The sequence below is a fragment of the Ursus americanus genome, chromosome 9 (genome assembly GCF_024610735.1).
Source record: "Ursus americanus isolate L20-20 chromosome 9, mUrsAme1.1.p, whole genome shotgun sequence".
NCBI classification, from domain to species: domain Eukaryota; kingdom Metazoa; phylum Chordata; class Mammalia; order Carnivora; family Ursidae; genus Ursus; species Ursus americanus.
This window is the reverse complement of record NC_142135.1, coordinates 36,055,773-36,076,227: the sequence shown is the minus strand read 5'-3', so window position 1 is coordinate 36,076,227 and position 20,455 is coordinate 36,055,773. Positions and strand designations below refer to the sequence as shown.

The 20,455-nt window shown below is 36.0% G+C and overlaps 1 protein-coding gene across 7 annotated transcripts in view; it reads left to right on the top strand.

Annotated features, from left to right (window-relative positions):
* Window positions 1–20,455, top strand: part of VPS13B (vacuolar protein sorting 13 homolog B) — a 760,370-nt gene that overhangs the window by 565,343 nt on the left and 174,572 nt on the right. For all 7 annotated transcript variants that reach the window (XM_087864704.1, XM_087864702.1, XM_087864703.1 and 4 more), the window contains one exon: window positions 10,821–10,958. In XM_087864704.1, coding sequence (XP_087720830.1) covers window positions 10,821–10,958 — 138 coding nt within the window. The remainder of the gene's footprint in view (window positions 1–10,820; window positions 10,959–20,455) is intronic.

The window sequence follows — 20,455 nt, the reverse complement described above, 5'->3', positions numbered from 1 at the left end:
CAGATCGGTTAATATATTGTAATAAATAAACTGCTCCCAGGGAGTTGTCAGCATTAACTTGATTCTGCCCATGTCACCATTAAGCAAAGAACATGTTCAGATACTCAGAGGGTGGTAATTTTGTTCTTTCTCTGTGGTCCTGAGGGATATCCTTTCATATATTATAAAATCAAGTTAGTAGTTAGAAATGCTGTGAAATTTATTGTCCCTCATGTCAGTCTGCCTTCTCAGCACATGTGACTGATACATACGTGTGTGTATATTATATACACCATTTATGCACATACCTATTGAGAAACCTAAATTCTATGAGAGGCTACCCAGAATAGATGATAAATGGAATCTATATTTGTACCTATACCTACATCTTTTTTTTTTTTAGAAACCTGAAGTGAAACAGAAGTGTTGACATTTGCTTATAATTTTGAAAGATTAATAAAGTATAATCCCCAATCCTCATAATTTAGTGATCTTAAATTATGCCAGCTCTACCTGTAAGTGTATATGTGGTGGTTTATTTATTTTTAAAATGCCAGTTATCTAAAGCCTTAATTATCAACTTGAATTTCTTTTATGGCTATTAATATTAATAACCATGCATGATCTTCCTTCTAGTCCAGGTAGATAATACATCCGTGAGTCAACAAGTTTCTTTTTAAAATATTAAAATAACGTGGCAGTGGACTTTCCCATGTCCTTACCTAGAGCAATCTCTAACAGAAATGAGATCTTCTGCCAGCACCTTTATATGCAGCAGCTGTAATATTGGCAGTTCTCATTTAAATAAAGATGTATGTAGTTGTTTTTAACATAATCGTATTAGTTGTGTTTATAAATATTTAAAATTTGGTATTTATTTTGTTTAAGGTAATGGAGTCCAGATTTGAAATTGCCTCATATCTTGACTATGCAGCCCAGGGCAGACTTAAAAAGTCATTTTTCTTCTTGTTTGTTTGGGGCTTTTTGTTTGTTTTTGAAGAAATGACTGTGCCATCTGGTCAATTGTGAAGGAGTTGAACCATTCTGAGAGAATTTAACCAACCCCCAGACTTCCTCAGCACATAGTCAGTTAGTCCAGTAGCTTATTACTCATCGTGTGACAGGAACTAACCAATTTGAAGACAGTTGTTTCAACCATCCTGCAGCTTTCTTACCTCACTGTATGTTTTCAAACATTAGCTAGACTAAAATACAGAAATCAAACTTGATTAGAATTTATATTGAAAGGTCAGATAATCACACATTTCTGCGTATGACAGAAATATCCACCCCATGATATCTACAGTATGGGATACTTTCCACATTTTAAAGTCTTATAAATATTACATATATGACTTCAGATCTAATTAAGAGGCAGACATGGAGTAGAGTTCAATAAGAGCTCAAGATTTGGAGTCAGTCAGTCCTGAGTTCTAATCCTAGCCCTGCTTCTTAACAGCCATGTAACCTCAAACAACCTATTCCATCTCTCTCATCCTCTGCTCCTTATCTAGAATATGGGGAGAACACTGGTAGCAACCTCCTAGAACTGATGTGAGAATTAAGTGCTGTATATGTAGCTCTTAGCTAAGTGTGTAGCACAGGGCTCCAGGAATGTTAATATTGTCGTTGTTGCTTTTATCATCATTGTTAACATCTTTAAGTTGAGTTTAAAATAGTGGTTGTAATTAGCCAAAAAAAGTCACATCATTTTATGCAATTTATGGCTATTGTGTAGTTTGGAAATTTTCAGTTACAGTAATTGGCTTCTTTACCCTTTCATGAATAGGTCTGCAGAAAATGTGCCAGAGACATCTGAGTAAACCAACAGTTGGAAAATCATAAACTGCCTTCTTACACCTCATAAATCATATCTTGATTTCATTTAGTTATTGTGACTTTAAGAGAAGGATTGAATTACATGTCTCTTTAGAATTAAAGGTTTTGCTAATGTCTCTGGAAAGGCTTAGAATTAACCTGTGACTTTAATGTCATAATGATCACAACTTGAACATTTATCTGAAAATTTAGCTGCTGGGAACATTTCTTGCTAGCCAGTAATGTGAAATGAAATTATTACTTTGACAGAAATCAACAAGTAAGTAGATCTCATAAGTGAGAGGAACTCTAGTGTATCACTCAGGGAGAGTTGTGGGGAGACTGTTAAATAAAAGGTGACCCAGCCAGCAGGGGGAGTTAACATATGGGGAAGGATATTGGAATGGAAATCAGAAATTTTGACTTTTAGTCTTTGCTCTAATACCAAGATTCTTTGATGCAAATAACTAAATTTCTTGGTGCCTTAGTTTCCTTATCTCTAAAATGGGTATAATAATATCTGGTCTTTGTAGTTTCATGCTTTAATCTTAGCTCCAGATGAGATATTTATGAAATGCCTTGGAACTATGAAATATTGTTCAACTGTAAGTGGGGACTTCTGCAGTTATTAGCAGTTGAAGGAAGAGCTTAATGGACCTTCCTTTTCGAACATGAGAAAGACTAGTATCCTGGCCCTTTTGGCATCCATCTCAATCATCAGTATTTACTTAAAATGAATGAGAAGTGGGAGGAGTTATTTAAAGCCACTGAATTAACTTTGCATGTTACAGAACTCAGACTTTGCTCAGAGCAGGACAAGAGGCTTAAAATTAGATTAAGTTGATCTTCCTTGTGTGTGTGTATATCTATATATTAATGACTACTTTTTTTTTTTTTTACTGTACAACACCCTGGTTTTACTTGCACTGCATTTTAATCAAATGTTGACCTATAAAACATCTGAAACCCACATTAGAATTTAATATGAAACCAAATAGGAAAGAGGTCAAGAATACCACAGAGCAGTATAGAAAATAAATCGAAAGGAATTCATTGAAATGATATTTCACATATTATCTGCTGGTTAGCATCATCACATATAAATAATGTACTTCCTTTAGCAAGATATGGAAGACTTGGTTCTAAAAGTAAGAGCCAATGGGCACTGACGATCACATATCCCAGTAGCCACTTTAATCCTTCCTCTTCCTCTTCACCTGGGCTCCAGGCTTGGGATTTCAAACTAGGAAACTTCCTCTTCTGCTCCCTATCACATCTTATGAGATACAAGGTACAGAGCACAGCCCAAATGCCTGGGTACCAACGAGAAGATGGTGGCACTTACCCTGCATCTACAGCAATTTAGAATTGGTTTCTTGATTGATTTTGCTGCTCTGACATTGAATTGTTACTGTGTTTTAAGGATCTGGGTTCCTTCACAATTTAATTTTCAGGCTTTTGAGGGTTTTATGGACTACATTTGCTTCTGTTGCTACATTAGAAAAAGGAAGAGAAAAAGATAGCCATTTAAACTAAGGAACATGAAAGAAATATAGAAAATATGAGAAACCCAGTAGGCCTGTATGTAGCTTTGCCTTTTTGTATAGATGGTGGTCAAAAGGTCACTGTTCTGATGATGACCTCTCGCTGCAGGGAGTAGACACTTCCAGCCATTGAGTACAGCCAAACCAAGCACACCAGTGGCTTCTGAAAGAGGCCTCTTTGGAGCTTTAACAATATCAATTTCATAGGTAGAGGTAAATAGATCCAAAGATGCTTTTCTTCAAATTTTGTTCAAGTCCTATTACGAAACACCTTCGTGTATTCTTGGCTGGGCACAAAAGGATTAAGCTAAAAGACCGTCTAGGAACAACTCGTCAGTGAACTGGGAGAGAGGACAGGAGAGTAAGGGATCTCTCTAAGCCCTCACCTACTACCCTGATTCTTTTTTAGGTATTTCCTCTCTTTCTACTCTTTCTAGCTGTGAACTCTGCTTGATCTTTTTTAACAAAAGAAAGCTATGTGAAATTGAAATTCTGATGCACTTACCATGTTTATTGAACACTGAAAATGATTTTAAAGTGTCATTCCAATCTTTTCTTTGTATAAAAGTTGTTATACCCAAATACCTTACTAAAAGGAGTCTCGAACTCCCAGTTTAAAAAATGGAAAGGAGTCTATTTTGGCTTGCAGATGATTTACTTCCTTGATTCATACACAGGCCAAATATTTCTAGATGGAAAAGGTAAGAATATAATTTTGATAATTACCAGAACCAAAGTGCAGGGAAATTGTTAGGTCAATAATTTCTCCTCGGCCAGGAATATTTAAGAGAGAAGTAAAATACACTGACCAGTTATTTTAAACCTAAGTAGTTATTATTTTAGGATTAAATATAAATAAGCTTACTCTCTTTTTTAAGATCGAAAGTGGGTATAATTTCCACTAATAAACAGAGTGTTTTATTTTTTAACTATTATATTCCTCTTATTTCAGGTCAGTGATAAAAAAGATTTTTCAAAATTACAAAGCAAAAACAAAAACTGGGAGGAGTAGACTCTTGAAAGACACCGCATACGTGTACTCCTATTTTCTTTAAAGGTTGTGTTTTAGAAACAAAATAGCGACTGTTCGTTGAACTTTTACCATGACATGTCCCACACAAACCATGTTACACATATTATCTGATATAATATTCTCAACAACCCACAATCTAGTGTATTATCCCCATTTTGGAAACTAAGAAACTGGGACTCCGTGAAGTTAAAATTAAATTTACCCACTTTAAGGAGTCAGGACTTAAACCCAGATCTGTCTGCCTCCAAAGTTCATGTTCTTTTCATTATCCTGAATTTTCTCCTGTGTTATAAACTGATGTAAACTCTTCTATGGAACAAAATATGAAAAAGCTCCATGAAAGTAGGGCGGTCTGTGTTCAGTAAGTCCTAGGTCAATGGCAGTCTATTTCATAAACCTCTTCCATGTGACAGTGTCCTTTCACCTGCCAGTTGTCCCTCAAGAGTTCATCAAAAGTCACTTAAATGTTATTTCATAAACATAACAACCCCATGTTACCTCAGGCCAAAGAGAACCAGTCTCCCTGAGCAGCCATAGATGCGACTTTGGCCTGGGCTCATTAACTAGGGCAGACTGCAGCATGCTTGCCACCATAACAGGTCACTGAAGACTTTGCAAAAAAGTGAATAAAATCTAGTCTTTCTTAAAAAAAAAAAAAAATCTGTAGATCCTCCTGGACTTTGTGGAACTGATAAAATGAAGACAGAAGTAAATCTTGAGGCTATCTGCAGTCTACGTCATACAAGCATTTTACGCTTCTTGAGGAATTTGTTATATTTTAATCATGCACTACTGTGAGAAAACTCAGTGCAATATGACATCAGAGCAAAAAGTTACTGAAATTTGAATCTGCAGTAGTAGTTTAGGGAACACATTAATTTTAATCATAATGATTTAGGGATGTTAACATTAGCATCAATAGGATTAGAAATTAAAGCATGATGTAATTTCAAAAGTTGTTGATAGTATTGAGCAGGATTTTCTTACCCAGGATTGCAAGCAGCAACAGGATCAGATTAATACAGCAAGAAGCTAATACTGAGAGTAAGATGACAAACTATTTACTTACTGGAGAAAACATGGTTAAAATAAGGTACACGAAAACCCAATTAATCAAAAGTTTATTTCTCAGCACTCATCCCCCAAATTTCAATTAATAACATTTTTTCCAGAAACACAAGTTTACAAGAGCTTTCCACCAAAGGAAAATTTTGTATCCTTGACATCGTTCCGTATTTGCATTAGCACTCATTTTTCACAAAAATGTAAATGACAAAGGTATCATGAGAAAATTGAATCAAAGGGGCAAAAGCATTATTGTGACTATAGTTAATTGCATCTTGCACAACAAAATCTTTGCTTGGAACTGCTAGGGGAAATCACGATTAGGCTAACTACTTTCTGCCTTCCTTAATCAACCTACTTAAGGAGATGTTCTTGAGCACAAAAGTGGCCAAAGGAAAGCAGAAAGAGGCACAGATTATCAACTGTTTTGTAAACCTGAAGTTGATAAAAGTACCTGTTAGGGAAGAGGGGGAGAGTGAGGAAGAAAATAAGAGATACTTAGCTTTCAAATAAATTATTATGACATCGGGATTTTTAAAATTCAAAGTTCATTATTCACATGGCAAAAGAAATGAAAACATTGTCTCTGCAATGGCTAACACTTAGAAGTATCTGGTGTAAAAGTAGTTGGACTTCATTCACTGTTATGTGAATCTTTAAAATGGGGAAATTATCACTGACATCTGTGGGGCAACGTCTTCTCATTAGGACCTTAGTAAAATTTCAGCTTAATTATGAAAAAAAAAATTCCTGCCACATAGTAGAATAAATCAAAGTAGAATAAAGTAGTAGAATAAAGCTTAGAAAATCTGTAGCATTTAGCTGTTCTATATGAGCTTGGAAACAAACTTTTTGTTAAGTAGGATTGCAAAGAAAATAAGAGTTGGTCACACTGAATCATGTTATATTTTATGTAATTCAGATGTTAGGCAAAAACATACTTAACTCTGTGAATATTTGCTAAGGGTTAAAAACTAATAATGAACAGCAGTACAAAGACCACTTTTATCAGATTCGAGGAGGACCTCCCAAGCAGTTAAGTGACATGAAGGTTTGTGAAGAAGAGCAAAGTAATCTACAGACACAAAGAATACAATCTGAAACAGGTCTATGTGAAAGCCAATAATATCTTGATCCATCTGTGAACGGACTGGAAACTTCCTGAATCTTCTCTTTGGGTGTTCTTTGTGACATGATATGATGAAGTATTTTCTTTTGGAGGCCAGGTCAGCCCAGAAGGAGAACAAATAGTATAACTTTGTCAATACCATTGTCTTATTGAAGTGAATTCTCACTGACTTTGAACAAGATTTATGGCTTTGTGCAATTTGTCATTTGTTCTGACTCATTTCCCCCACTCTGCGACTCCTAATAAGATACCACTGTCTCCTGTTTCTCAGGCTTCGAGACAACAGCATAAATGTTCTCATCTACAGAAGCAGGAGCTTACTCCTTCTGAGAGCTTCCTGTGCTCAAATAAATAGGTGTTTGCTAAGTACAGAGAAGAAAACTATCAAAGTCTGAAGGAGCTTCCAGTATGAAGTAGTCATCCCTATTTGTCATTCTATTTATATTATATTCACAGGCTCCTTTAATCTTAGTTTATCTGGTACTTTCCCAGCTACATCGACCCTGAGGAATGTGTAATATGAATCCCATTTTCTAGACTTGATGATGGAATTAAGGAGAAGTTAAATCGAAGACATTACAGGAAGTCTAAAAGTCATGCCCCTCATCATCTAGCCATTAGAGCATAAGGGACTAACTCGTGACTTGCAGACTTGAGCTATTTCTGTGGGATTCTGACAGACCTTTCTGCTACTATTGCCACTTCATCTAACCACTGTGACTAGAGGCATATCCAAAGTAGAGAGTTTAGCTAAAACTGGGAGAGTAGCCACTGTCCTGTCATACATTCAGTATTCATCAGCTGTGCAGCCTGTATTTTCCTGGATGCTCCTCATTTCAGTTATTCTGTTCTGTCAACTCTATAAATACAGCTGTACTTTCAAATCAGTTGTGTAGCCATATTAAACCAACAATATCATTATACCAGTAATTTGGGGGGAAAACAGTCATTGAAAGTTTGACTTCTTTAGATAGATTTCCTAGACTTTTACATTTTTTTTAAATTCCTAATTCCCATCCTGCTTCCTACTATTGCCAGTTTGTTTATACCATCTCCATTAAGTCATATCCCCCTGTAACTGGCCCAGTGCAGACTCCAAGGCTGGGTGCCAGATGGCCAGGCCCTCTAACTTCTACGAAAAGAGAAGCAACCTGCACAAAACCTATCTCCCCTACTTAGAAAATCTTCATCCACATTTTCAGAATTTTGTGCTCCCCCCGTCTATACCTTGATGAAGATTGAACATCAAAATATCCTTTGAAGTACTTTTTTCTCTCCCCTTCAGTTTTTGGTTTTTTTTAGATGCTTGGTGTGTCATCCTATTTTTCTTCAGCTGTGACTATAGGTCCATATGTCATTATCTGCTTAGGATCATCCTAAATATGATCATCCTCCAGTATGTACATATGTATGTAGGTAGGTAGGTTTATTTCTTTAAGGTAGAGTCCTTTGTGTGGACTTTGTGATCACAAGAGCATGGATAGTTAGAATTTTGGTAGACGCTCATTTTCAACCCGCTCCCCTACTCATGCAGAAATACTATATCTACACTCTTATTGACCATACATGGGAAGATCCATTTCTCTTTCTCCCCCATACAAGATATTATCAATCTTCTTAATTTATGCTAACCTGATGAATAAAAAAACTTCTTGTTTTAACTTGTATATGGTTGATTGTCAGGCTGAGCATTTTTTCCTATTCTTCATAAAGCAGTGCTCTCCAGAAGGATTAAACAGCTACAGGTAAAAACAAAATGTTAAAAGTGCTCAAGAAACTGTAGGAAAATATGTAATCACCTAGGGATAAATCCATTAAATAAAAGTTAATAGATTTTTATTCACATCTATTAAAAAGTATGCTTGCAAAAAGCATCAGAATTTAAGGACAACTACCATACCAAGAGGAAATGTTTGCTACATATGACAAACAAACATTAACGTTCATTAACTAATAAAAAAAAGAGTATGTAAATATTGTAGAAGAGGAATCAAATGGCCAGTATATGAAAAGATGCTTAACCCACTCTGTTTTTTACTATTAACAATATAAAAAGGCTCTTACTTAAGTGTCAGTACCTATAGATCTTCTCGATTCTCCTGAACAGTTATATGGATTACTGTTGTTTAAGCATCAGTCCGCTGATGAGCAGACGTCTGGGTTGTTTTCTACTGTTTGCTATGATTAGCAATGCTATAGTGTGTGTGCGCACGCACATATGTGTGTGCATGTGAGCACGCGTGCGTGTGAGTTACACAGATGTTACCAGTTTTTTAGTCTTGGCCTATCTGATAGGTGAAAAATTCTACTTATTTAAAATTTTTTCTTTGATTATTACTAAAATTTAGTATCTCGTAATGTTTATATTTTAAAATGTTTGTATGCCATTTATTTTCTTCATCTGTTATTTGCTTTATTAATTTCTTCATTTAATAATCGCCTATTCTTTCTTCTACCCATTTTTCTCTATTAATATCTATACTGACTATGTGAACTCTTTATAGATTAATGATGTCCCTTTTCGGTCACATAAGTTTGAATATGTGATTCCTATAACTTGTTTTGTGTATCCTGTTTTATTTGCCAGTCTTTTACACATCATGTTGATATTTCTACATCAGTTTAATTCCTCTCTGTCCATTATTTATTTAGTTACATCACTTATGTCAGTTTTCTCTGTTAGGTCATTGTTCTCTCTCTAGATTGTATTCTCTTCAAAATGAAGAATTAAGCCTCCTCATACAGGTCTAACACAGTACCATTTACTTGATAATAACTGCTTCTTGATGGCTACACAGGTGGGACTCTAGAAGTAGACACTCACGTCCTGTCAAGTTACATAGCTCCTACAAATTGACTATAGATCCTACCAGCAATAGACTTTTGCTATGATTTCATGACAGTTGACCATTATATTTGAAAGAGAGAATAGTATAGTGTTACTACGTAATGGATCTACTATGCATATTCTCACTGCTTTAAATTCACTGATCATATAAAAAGAGAAGAATGCACTGGCTTGGTGTTTGATCTTTACCACATAGATCTAACGTCACGATCAATTGCTTTCAGTATTTTCTTTGAAATCACATAAAGGTTCATATGTGCCAAATTTCATAAGAATCACATGATAAGGTCAAGAAATACAAATTCCAAGGCAGAATTTATATGCCCAGTTCACATATGACAGTAATACTATATAACCATATGTGAATATAATACACTGTATGTAAATGCTTTTTTTGAAAGCAATCCAATCAATAAAACTTAAAATAAATAACACTTTAATAACACATTTCAAATCGACTGAAAATGGAATAGATGGACTCTATGGCAAGAACATCCCTATAAAATTGACATTCAGAGGCTATTAAAACACAAAGAATAAAACTATCTTGAAACTAAAGAAAAACTGTGAATATTTAGAAGTTTTTTTAGAAAGCCTACTCCATTGTATGCCAAGATACAGCAGTCGTTTTTATTTAAAGAGCTATTTCAATAAAAACTGGATTGCCAAGCAGTAAAAAGCAAATTCAGTTTGCATTCACCAATAGCTAAAAAATACTTTTTAAAGAATATACTATATAAACCAGACAAAAGTAAAAAATATACAATAACAGAAAAAGTCAAAACAGACGAAAGTCAAGATTTAGTCATAATTGGGACTAATAAAAGATTGACCAATTTTTATCATTAAAGAAGGTTATGGGAAAGCTACTGAAGTTAACTTCAAAAGCCTAGCAGTAAAAAGTGATTGTAATGTCAGTAAAACTCTGAAACAGATCAAATAGACCCTAAGTAGTACTAATCCACTGCATCTTTGAACATATATTTGCCTTTTTTTTTTTAAGCTGAAAAGCTTGCCCTTTTTTTCTTTAATTTGTTTCCAACATCCTGTTTTAAAAAAAAAAAAGAAGAAGAAGAAAGAAAAGAAATCCAACTATATAACCATTAACGGCAGCTCAGAGTACAGAAACTTTACCTTCTTTCAAAGATAATATGAGTTAAGATTTGAAATGTCTTTTCCTTTTTGGCCTGGTCTGGAAAACATGGTTTCATCATGAGAGAGAATACTTCTCTCTGTCCATATGAGTACTTGTTTGACAAGGATGTGTACAAACAGATGAATCAGTGGAGGTTCCAGGAGTGAATTTAACCATTTTTTCTTCTTATTTGTCAGCTAAAGCTCTTACACCAAAATAAGATATTTGTGATGTGATTGACATTTTTAATTTCAATTTTGTCACTTCAGATCCGGGGAAGACCCTGCCTGAAGCCCTTGATTACTGCACAGTTTGGCTGCAGACAGTGCCTGGAGAAATAGACAGCAAAAGTGGCATTCCACCCTCACTGGTAACGCTACAAATTAAAGACTTTCTTAATGGACCAGGTAAGAAAGTCATAATTCAAATGTGTATACATTTTTTTCTTGTGAGTATATTAACATATACTTGGGGTCTGTTAGTAATTGTGACATTCCTTGCAAAAATGAATAGTTCATTTGTTTTGCAGAAGTGTATTCTTCTCAGGCCGCCCATTCTAGAGATTAAAAGGCAAATATTAATATGCGTTAAAAATTACCTTTGGTCTGGGGTGCCTGGGTGACGCAGTTGGTTAAGCATCTGCCTTCGGCTCAGGTCATGATCTCGGGGTCCTGGGATCGAGCCCCACGTCAGGTTCCCTGCTCAGCAGGGAGTCTGCTTCTCCCTCTCCCTTCGGCTCTCCCCCAACTCATGCTCTCTCTCAAATAAATAAATAAAATCTTTAGAAAAAAATTACCTTTGGTCTGACAAAAAAATAGTTATCAATTAAAGAATAATTGACTGTAAGCCAAAGACCCAAGACTTTATTTCTACCTTTTCTGCTAATTGAGTGACCTTAGGCAGTTGATGTAATCTCCTATGCCTCTGTTTCCTAGTGTAAACAGAAAGAATAAAATAGATGGGTGGATGAGATACATGATATATATACGTAAGATAGTATACATAGATATATTTGATTAGATAAGTATACTTATTTCAAATACTTAACAAAGTGCTTGAGACATTAATACTCAGTTTTAGATCGGTATGGTTATCAAAATGTATTGAGTGCTTAGTCCCAGGTACTAAGTGCATTACATACTCACATAGACCCAAGGAAGAGGCACCATAGTTATCCCTGTTTTATGAATTAGGAAGTTAAGACTTAGAAAAGTGAAGGAATGGCAGTGGAGCCATTCAAACGCGGATCTTTATGACTCCAAAGACCTAGATCACTTCTGTACTACGCTAATTTTAGCATAAATTTTTTCCTCTCCTTCTCCTCCTCCTTTCTTTTTCCTACTCTATTTCTTCTTCCTTCATGTCATGTTCCCTTCCTCTTTTTATTATTCTTCCCTCACTTCAGTGAGATCTTAACTATTTAATAAAAATTGCTACATTTTGATTTGCTTTATTTTATACTTACAATGCTTCAAAACATATTAGTCATCAAAAGAATATTAGTTTCTTCATTAAGAATTTAAAACAGTGGTGTTAAACTGTCTTGAGATCTCTAGCAATACACTGCAAGGCATGAATTTTGATGAGTGAAAAATAACCCTGCGTGGGCCCAGTTCAGTGTGTGTCATGGCATACCAATGCAGTTATGATCCATAGCCACAGATTGAAGAAGGCCGCTTGTCATCATGTCTGGAGTAAAGAGAGCCTAAAGCCACCTACACTGGCCCTTTCACTGGGGCCCTGTTCTTCCCAGTACTGGGATTTAAAAGGTGTAGCAGTATGAAGAACTATTTCTAATCATTGTAAGTACTAGACATGGTTTGAAAGACTCAAAGGAAAGCAAGAAGCTGATGATGAAGGCTAAGAGAGTCATTAAAGTTGGAAGAAACCTTTGGGGTGAGGTAATGGATATATTGAGAGTAATGTGAGTCCTAGTACTTGGCTAGTGAGTGTGAAATACCATATTTCATTGAATCCAAGCCATCATCAATTATAGGAAAAAACATTTTATGTACCAAGAAAAAAGAAAAAATATCTGCTATTTAAACTATGATACAGTGCTTTCTTATATCCGTTTCAGGGCACTTCCTGACTTCAGAGTTGTTCACATGTGAAAGACTGAACATGTTAGAATGGGTGAAATTGGGTAAGACTATATGGTTAGTTCATGGAGAAATGAGAAACTTGGTTTCCCTCTTCGCTTTTTTAGTTTCAGATTTTTTTGCTTTTATGCATAGTCTTTCACTCACTTTGGCTAGAAAGTTCACTTCTAATTTCTATTTGATTGAGTTGTTAGAGAATGGGATCTGCAAGTCCATAGCTGTGTACCATATTTTCATGGCAACCAAAGAAATTAAATTTCAGGAGAAATGTCAATGAATGAATGAAAAATTATGTTTATAATTCTAGCATTTAATGTGACTAATAGAAATGTGATTTTTTTTAAAATAGTTGTACTTTTATGTTTCTTACACTTCTTTAAGTTGGAAATTAAATATATGCCATTCTTTATTTTATGTTTATTCAATAAGAGTGATAATCTATCTGGAGATTCAAACTTTTAAACAAATGGATTGAAAGCGTTATTTAATAGTAGCACTTCTCACACTTGAGTGTGCATTTGAAGCATCTCTGGTGAGCTTGTTAAAATGCAAATGGTTTAATAGTTCTCGAAGGTGGGAATAAAATTCTACATTTCTAACAAGCTCCCAGGTAAAGTGGGATTGGTGCTGGGGACTACAGTTTTGTAACAAGCTTTTATATGATTCATATATAAATGAATGAATGAATGAATACAAATACACACACAGCTATTGAGGACCAAACTGCAGATATTTTGGGACATAGGAGTGGGGAATGAATAGAAGGAATGATGAGTGGTTTTTTAAATGGTAATTTTATTATGAAAAATCAAATATAGTGTCTAATTAATGGTTTAAGTTCTTCAAAGTCTAAAACATTTTAACCAAAAGTAGTTTTCTTTCATAAATTATTTGAGGGAAGATAGGTTTGAATGGTATATCAGTTGTGTGGGATTCCACTACATACTAACCTAACATCTTTGAACTGCTCCAGAATTTACTATCCTAGACAAAAATTTCCTTACTGTAAATAATTTGTCATGTAAAGTATATAAGTAGATGTTAGTCCATAGACTAATCATATTCTCTTACTACACAGCCAAGTTGCAACTCTATATTAATTTAGAGATCAATAGACATAGAGGACACATAAAGTACTTCTTACCATAGGAATGTATTATTTTATAGATTTTTGACAACTCAAGAAAATTATCTTTTTTCCAGATTTTAGAAAATAGTATACCAAGAGGAATATTATTTATGCTGAGACTATGGGAACAGGCTTCAGCTTTATAATATTCCCCAATGTCATTCCCTCCCTTTAAAAAAAATAAAAAAGTCTTTTGATTTGTATGTGGTGTTGTCATTAAGAATCTTTTGCTACCATTAGTTTTTTAATCTAGGTACACATCCTATTTAAGTATCATTCCCAGAGTTTTATGCTATAGCTCTAAAATGGTGCATTTTCACTTATTCTTTTCTTGCTCCTGAATTAACATTTCAGGAGCAATAAAAGTTATGACCCTGGAGAATACAGGAAATACTGATTATAACTACCTAAACTTAAGTTTTCTTCTTAAGGTGAAAACAGCTTTTGAATTCAGCCTTACGGATTTTTTTTGCAGGGATTATACATCTAAACAATGGGATACAAATGCTGCTCTTTAGCACTTGTTTTTGGAAAAATAATTCAGAGTTCTTGAGTATTCCCTTATTTCCTCTGTTCACTTAATAGTACCTTAGAGCAAATGGTAGGTCCCAACTTCTACATCAAAAAGCCCTTCAAAGCTCTCTCACCCCCATCTCCTTCCTTCAGAGGCAACAGTTGTACCCATTAGCAAGGTCAGTGGCTTGGAGAAACCTGGAAAGCAGCAGCTACCAGAAACCCGCTAGAATAATATCTCCAGCAGGTGATAGATTAGTTGGAACAAATTGGAACCATTGCAGTTCAGCAATCCTGGTTTCTTTCAAGCTGTTTTTAAAATGTCGTCATTTTAATACACAATCTAAGCCCTGCGGAACAGTCCACAGCAGGTTAATTTGAATCATATGATGTGTCACTGCCCTCAGCTGACATGAGCTCTATTCCATGTGTGAAGCCATAATAAATCCATTCCCAACCGAGGAGAATTCCCCGTGAGAAGGTGAACTAATCCAGGCCTCACACTGGCATGCTAGCCCTCCGTAATTGAAAGCAGGGCCACCTGTTCCCAGCACAGTTAGCCTACAGAGAAAAAATTAGCATTAGATCAGATACTTCTTCTATTGAAAAATCATTCATAGTTCTTGCAAATTCAAATTCAGCTGTGAACTGCCTGGTATGACATCATACAGAAACTTAGGAATGTGCCCACTTGATCCCAGTGTAAAAGTTTTGTTAGCCATAGGATTCCTTAACTTTGAAATGAGAAAAAAATTTTTTTTTAATTTAATGAGAGCTGACACGTGAGAAGAAGAACTGGGAAGGGTGCATATTTTTCTAATTAACTCAGGGTCATTTGTAAAAACATTTGCGCTCCCTGGTATTTTTTTTCATTGTTCCTTTGCAGACATATTTTTGAACACTGTCACTGTAATGACATTTAATGAAATGACATTTAAATGACAACAAAGAAAAATTGGTGCCAAATTGGGAGAACATTACCACATCATTTATGTTTTGTTGTAAATTAATTAGCATACTGCAGTCTTCATATAATTTAAGTAAAATGGTTGTATCAAACACAGTTATGACTACAATTTCACATTTATTTTAGTATACAGTATACCTGGTGTCTCTAGATGAAACACATAACAGCTGGAATCTTTTTCTCTTAATAAAATCATTTCTTTAGTCTCTCCCTGTTTAACCTGCTCATTAATTTGCCTATATAGTTTCCATGTCTTTTTAATTTCATTCTGGCTTTGGATTGGTTTCAGCTCTGGTTTTATTTGATTTTTGTTGTAAAAATTAGACTTTTAATGGGTTGTGATCCTATTTTGAACACTGTTTTCTTACATTTTATGGATCAACTTACTGTTTTATAGGTTGCAGTGATTCTAATTTTTACTTACAAAAAATTTCTAAACATCTTAGGATAATCCTATTCCCATAAACTTCTTTCATTTGAATAAAAAATATATACTTATTTTTTAAATATATACTTATTGAATAATGTAAAATATTCCTTTAGAAAACTTCTCAGAGACAGTAGTACACCATTCAAATAGGTTTATGTAAATAGACAGTAGAGATTTAAAGCTGTTTACCTCCAGATGCGTATTTTTGAAATGTTTTCATTTTTCTTGGTGAATTCTGCTTTTATATTCTTTTATTACTCAGTGAGGATTACTTCAGATATATCATGAAAGTACTTGTTCAGAGGAATTAAGATACCTAAAAAAGATGACACAAATAACCTCCTGACATTTTCTGGAGTGGAAAATGAAGACTAAGTAACAGAATATTTAAACACAAGAAGATTTCAGTGTGAAAGTAAGCATCTTAAGGAGCTCATTGTAATTAATTTCTCTTAATGCTGCCCTAATAGTTAACCCTTTGCCTCGTTTCTCTTTCCAGAAATGGAGCCAAGGCCCATCCCCTTGAGTTCTGTCTCTATCTTAATTTAATTTTACAGCCATACTAGCAGGTTATCTTCTACATTTAAGAAATATAAACTAGTTAATAAAACTATAAGAACTTTGACTCTTACACTTCCCCAGTTTTATGGGTTTCAGTTTGCAGCATCGGCATTACGTTATCATAGTTTATTTTCCCCATGATTTTATCAAAATGAAATGGTAAACTTGATGTCAGGGTGCCAAATAGGGAGTGGACCAAGAATTTTAAAACCCAGGAAAGCCTTTCATTATTTCAACTTTACTTTTTCAACTCTAACTCGTACCTTTGGAAGAAATGAGGAAAGTGGATGACTTTTAATTAATTTTTTAATAATCTTTTTTCTCTTATTCCTATAACAACGTGATTTTAATACCAAATTTTACTGTAGAACCAGTAAGCCACATTAATTTCTTACCAACACTGTTGAGTGAAGAGACTTTAAATCTTTGAAAGTTGGGCTGTATGCAAAGCAATAAATCAATAGAAAAAAAAAGTCGGGCTGACAGTAGTGCCTCCAGGGGAGTATGCTTGGCTAAGTAATGGGACCCAAAAAGTCACAGAAACTGGTTGTGGGTGTGGCCAGATGGGAAGAGGCAGCACCAGGTCTCCTGCAGGGAATGTCACTGGTTTGGCAATTATTTAGATTCTTTATTTCTTTATGTGGTCCAATCCTGGAATGATTATTTCTTCTACTGACGAGAATGAGGGTAATTGGGGGGTATCTTTCCCTAGAAAGTGCAGCAGACTAAGGTGGAAGAAAAAGAGAACATTATTTGGCTTCTCCTAACTGTAACCTTGCAACTTTGTGCTTGCATGCAAGTCGTCTTCCCCTACCTCTCCGACCTGTGCCTTTCCAGGGACACAGTGTACGGCCTTCTGTCCATCTCTCTGTACAGTAACCTCAGCTGTCTCTTTTATGCTAACAACTCCCAGATGCCTAGCTCTGGGTTTGACTTATCCAACTCCAGGACTATTTCTCCATCTGCCTATTAGATACGTTTAGTTATTTAAAATTCAATATGTTTACATTAAATTAAACCATTTTTCTCTCCTCTCCTTATTCATTCCTGCCCTTAGTATAGTCTTCAAATTTCTTTACATGTGCTAGAGATAGCAACATTATTCCAGTCATGTTTTCTCACAATTTTACTATCACTTTTGATTCATCCTTTTTTCTTTTGAATTCCAAGCCCTCTTCATTTTTCCTTTGAAATGTCCCTCCCCCCATGTCATGTCAGCTACCTCCCTTGTTTAGGTTTATGCCGGGATTACTTCCTCAGTCTGTTTACCAGCAGCCTTCCCTCCAGATTCTCCTTTTACTCACTAATCCTGTTGTCCCCTTTGCCCTTGCTAAATGAGCCTCCCCTGCCAAACTCCTATGATGTCGACCTCCCAGCTCCCTCAGTTCCATCTGGTCAAAGTTCTCCTCAGCCCTCAAGGCTCTCTCTAATCTGATGTCATCTGGCTTAGTTGTCACTAAGCAGGTGATCCTGAGTAAGATTATTTAACTTCTGTGAGCCTCAGTATTTTCTTCTGTAACATAAGAGAGCTATTTTAAGATTCCTTCAAGTTCTAAAATGATGGCTGTAATCCCTAATGGAGCTCTTCATTTATTTTCACACCAGATAGTGTGAGCAATTGCAGTATGCCAGGTGTTGTTCTAAGCAGTCCCGTCTCTCAAGAAATGCACATAATCTGGTAGAAAAGACAGAATTTGTTGGCCAGAGAGTCACACAAAGTAATATATAATGATAAACTAATATACGTGTCATGAAGTTCTGTGGATTCATAAGAGTGGAGATTCAGGGAAGCTTCTTACAGTAACTGACCCTGCAGCTGAGTTGCACAGGACACAAGGGAGTTGACCAAGGACTGAGGGGAGAGTGGATTTCTGGGAGAATATGTGCAAAAGATAGTATGGAGAGAGGTATCGTGTCCGATTACAGGAAATGAAAACAGGGAAGAGTGAGGAGACCAGTGCTATGAGGTGAGGCTATAAAGAGAGGCAGAGTCCAGGCCTTGCTGGCCATAATCAAGGATTTTAGGGCTTTTATCTTAAGAGTGGTGAGGAACCATTGAAGAGCTGTCAGCAGGACATGTATGCAGTAAGGGAGGGAGGAGGTGTGTGTGTTCATATGGTTATGTCTGCATTTTGAAAAGATAACTCTGGTTGCAGGGTGGAGAACACTAAGAAGGGCTAGAGTAGATGGAAGGGAGCCGTTAGGGGCGCCTGGGTGGCTCAGTCCTTAAGCGTCTGCCTTCAGCTCAGGGCATGATCCTGGCGTTCTGGGATCGAGCCGCACATCAGGCTCCTCCTCTGGGAGCCTACTTCTTCCTCTCCCACTCCCCCTGCTTGTGTTCCCTCTCTCGCTGGCTGTCTCTGTTGAATGAATAAATAAAATCTTTTTAAAAAAAAAAAAGGAGCAATTAGGATAATATTGCAGTAGTACTGGTGAGAGATAATTAGAAGTTGGATCAGGGAATGGTGATAAGAAATAGGAAGAAGTAAAAGAATTGGTAGATATTGGGAGGCCAAAATCTATAGACCATGGTAATGGAGTAGGGAGATAGTGGGTAAGGGAGAAAATACAAACATGGCTTCTGGGTCTCTGACTGGTCTAACTGGGTGGATGGTGCTTTGTCCCCACAAAGTTCATACGTTGAAACTCTAATATTCACTATGATGGTATTTGGACATGGGGCCTTTGGGAGTTAATTAGGTTTAGATGAGGTCATGAGGGTGGGGGCTCCCTCATGATGGGATAGTACACATACAAGAAGAGACAACAGAGAGTTTGCTGTCTCTCCCCCTCTGCCATGTGAGGACACATTGAGAATGTGGCCATCTGCAAGCTAGAAGGAGAGCCTTCACCAGTAACCAATAATGCTAGCACCCTGATCTCAGCATTCCAGCCGCTAGAACTGTGGGAAAGTAAATTTCTGTTGTTTAAGCCACCAGGCTCTGGTGTTTCGTTATGGCAGCCCTAGCTGAGACAAGTGGTAATCCTGATTACTGAGATGAAAATACTTGAAGAGAACCACATTGTTTTTGGTTTTATTTTGTTTTCATGTGTGAGGGTATGGAGAGATCATGAGTTTTGTCTTGAGTTGTTGAGTTTGTGGCAGTTATTCATACAGATCTGGAGTCATGAGACCAAGACCGGTGATAAAGGATTGAATGTTTTAGAGTCTTTGGGATATAGATTCTAATTCAAGCCATGGGCCTGAATGAGAGATTACTCAAGGAAAGAATAGAGAGGAAGTAGAGAAAAGAACCTAAGACTGCATCTTGAGGAAGTCCAATCAGGATTTTACTGGCCAGGAGGAAACCGTGGGCTAAGAGGAGAATTTGAAAAGTAGAATGTCAAAGAAGCCAAATCAGTAGTGCTTTGAGACACAGAAAGATGAGAAATTGAAAATATCTAGTAGAGTTATAGGCATTGTGACTGCAAGTGTTTTCCCCCATCAAGTTAACCTGGATAGAAAATAGTCTGGAATGCATTGAGGTAAATGGGAGGGAAAAAAGAAATAGTAGAAGCAGAGAATATAAATAACTCCTTCAAGAAGTTTGTGAAGAACAATAATAAAGGGTAGTATACGAAGGAGCATCAGGGATCATGGTTTGGGGATTTTGTTTTAGTGATGAAAGAGACTTGAGTTTTCTCATATTTAAATATTCACAAGAGGAATCCAGTTAAGAGAAGAACTAGGTAAACTAAAAAAGAGAAAAGATCAACATAGGTGCGTAAGAAAGAGGGAAGAAGAATCCAGTACATATTTGAAAGAACCAGTTTCAAATTAGAGAAGCAATAGAGTCTCTGTTTTACATAAATTAAAGAAGGGAAGGAAAGGGGCATATGCAGGTAGTTTTTTAGTTTGGTAGCAAGAAGCTGTTGGAAATGTGATGGCTTTAACTTTCCCCACGAAGCTAGAAGCAAGATCACCTATTGAAGTTCAAGAGGGACAAAAGGGATTTGATGGTTTGGAGGCAAAATGGCTTGACATCATCTTCCAGTGTGACTTTTTCATATGCCATGTGCATTCTCATCTCTGTTTTTTTTAACTTTTATATCATGGAAATTTTCAAATATATACAAAAGTATACTGAATATCAGTATACAGAACCTCCTGCTTAAGTAATTGTCATCTGTGGGCAGTATTGTTTCTCACATACCCCTATCCACTTCCTCACCTTCTGTATTATTTTGAAGCAAATTCCATG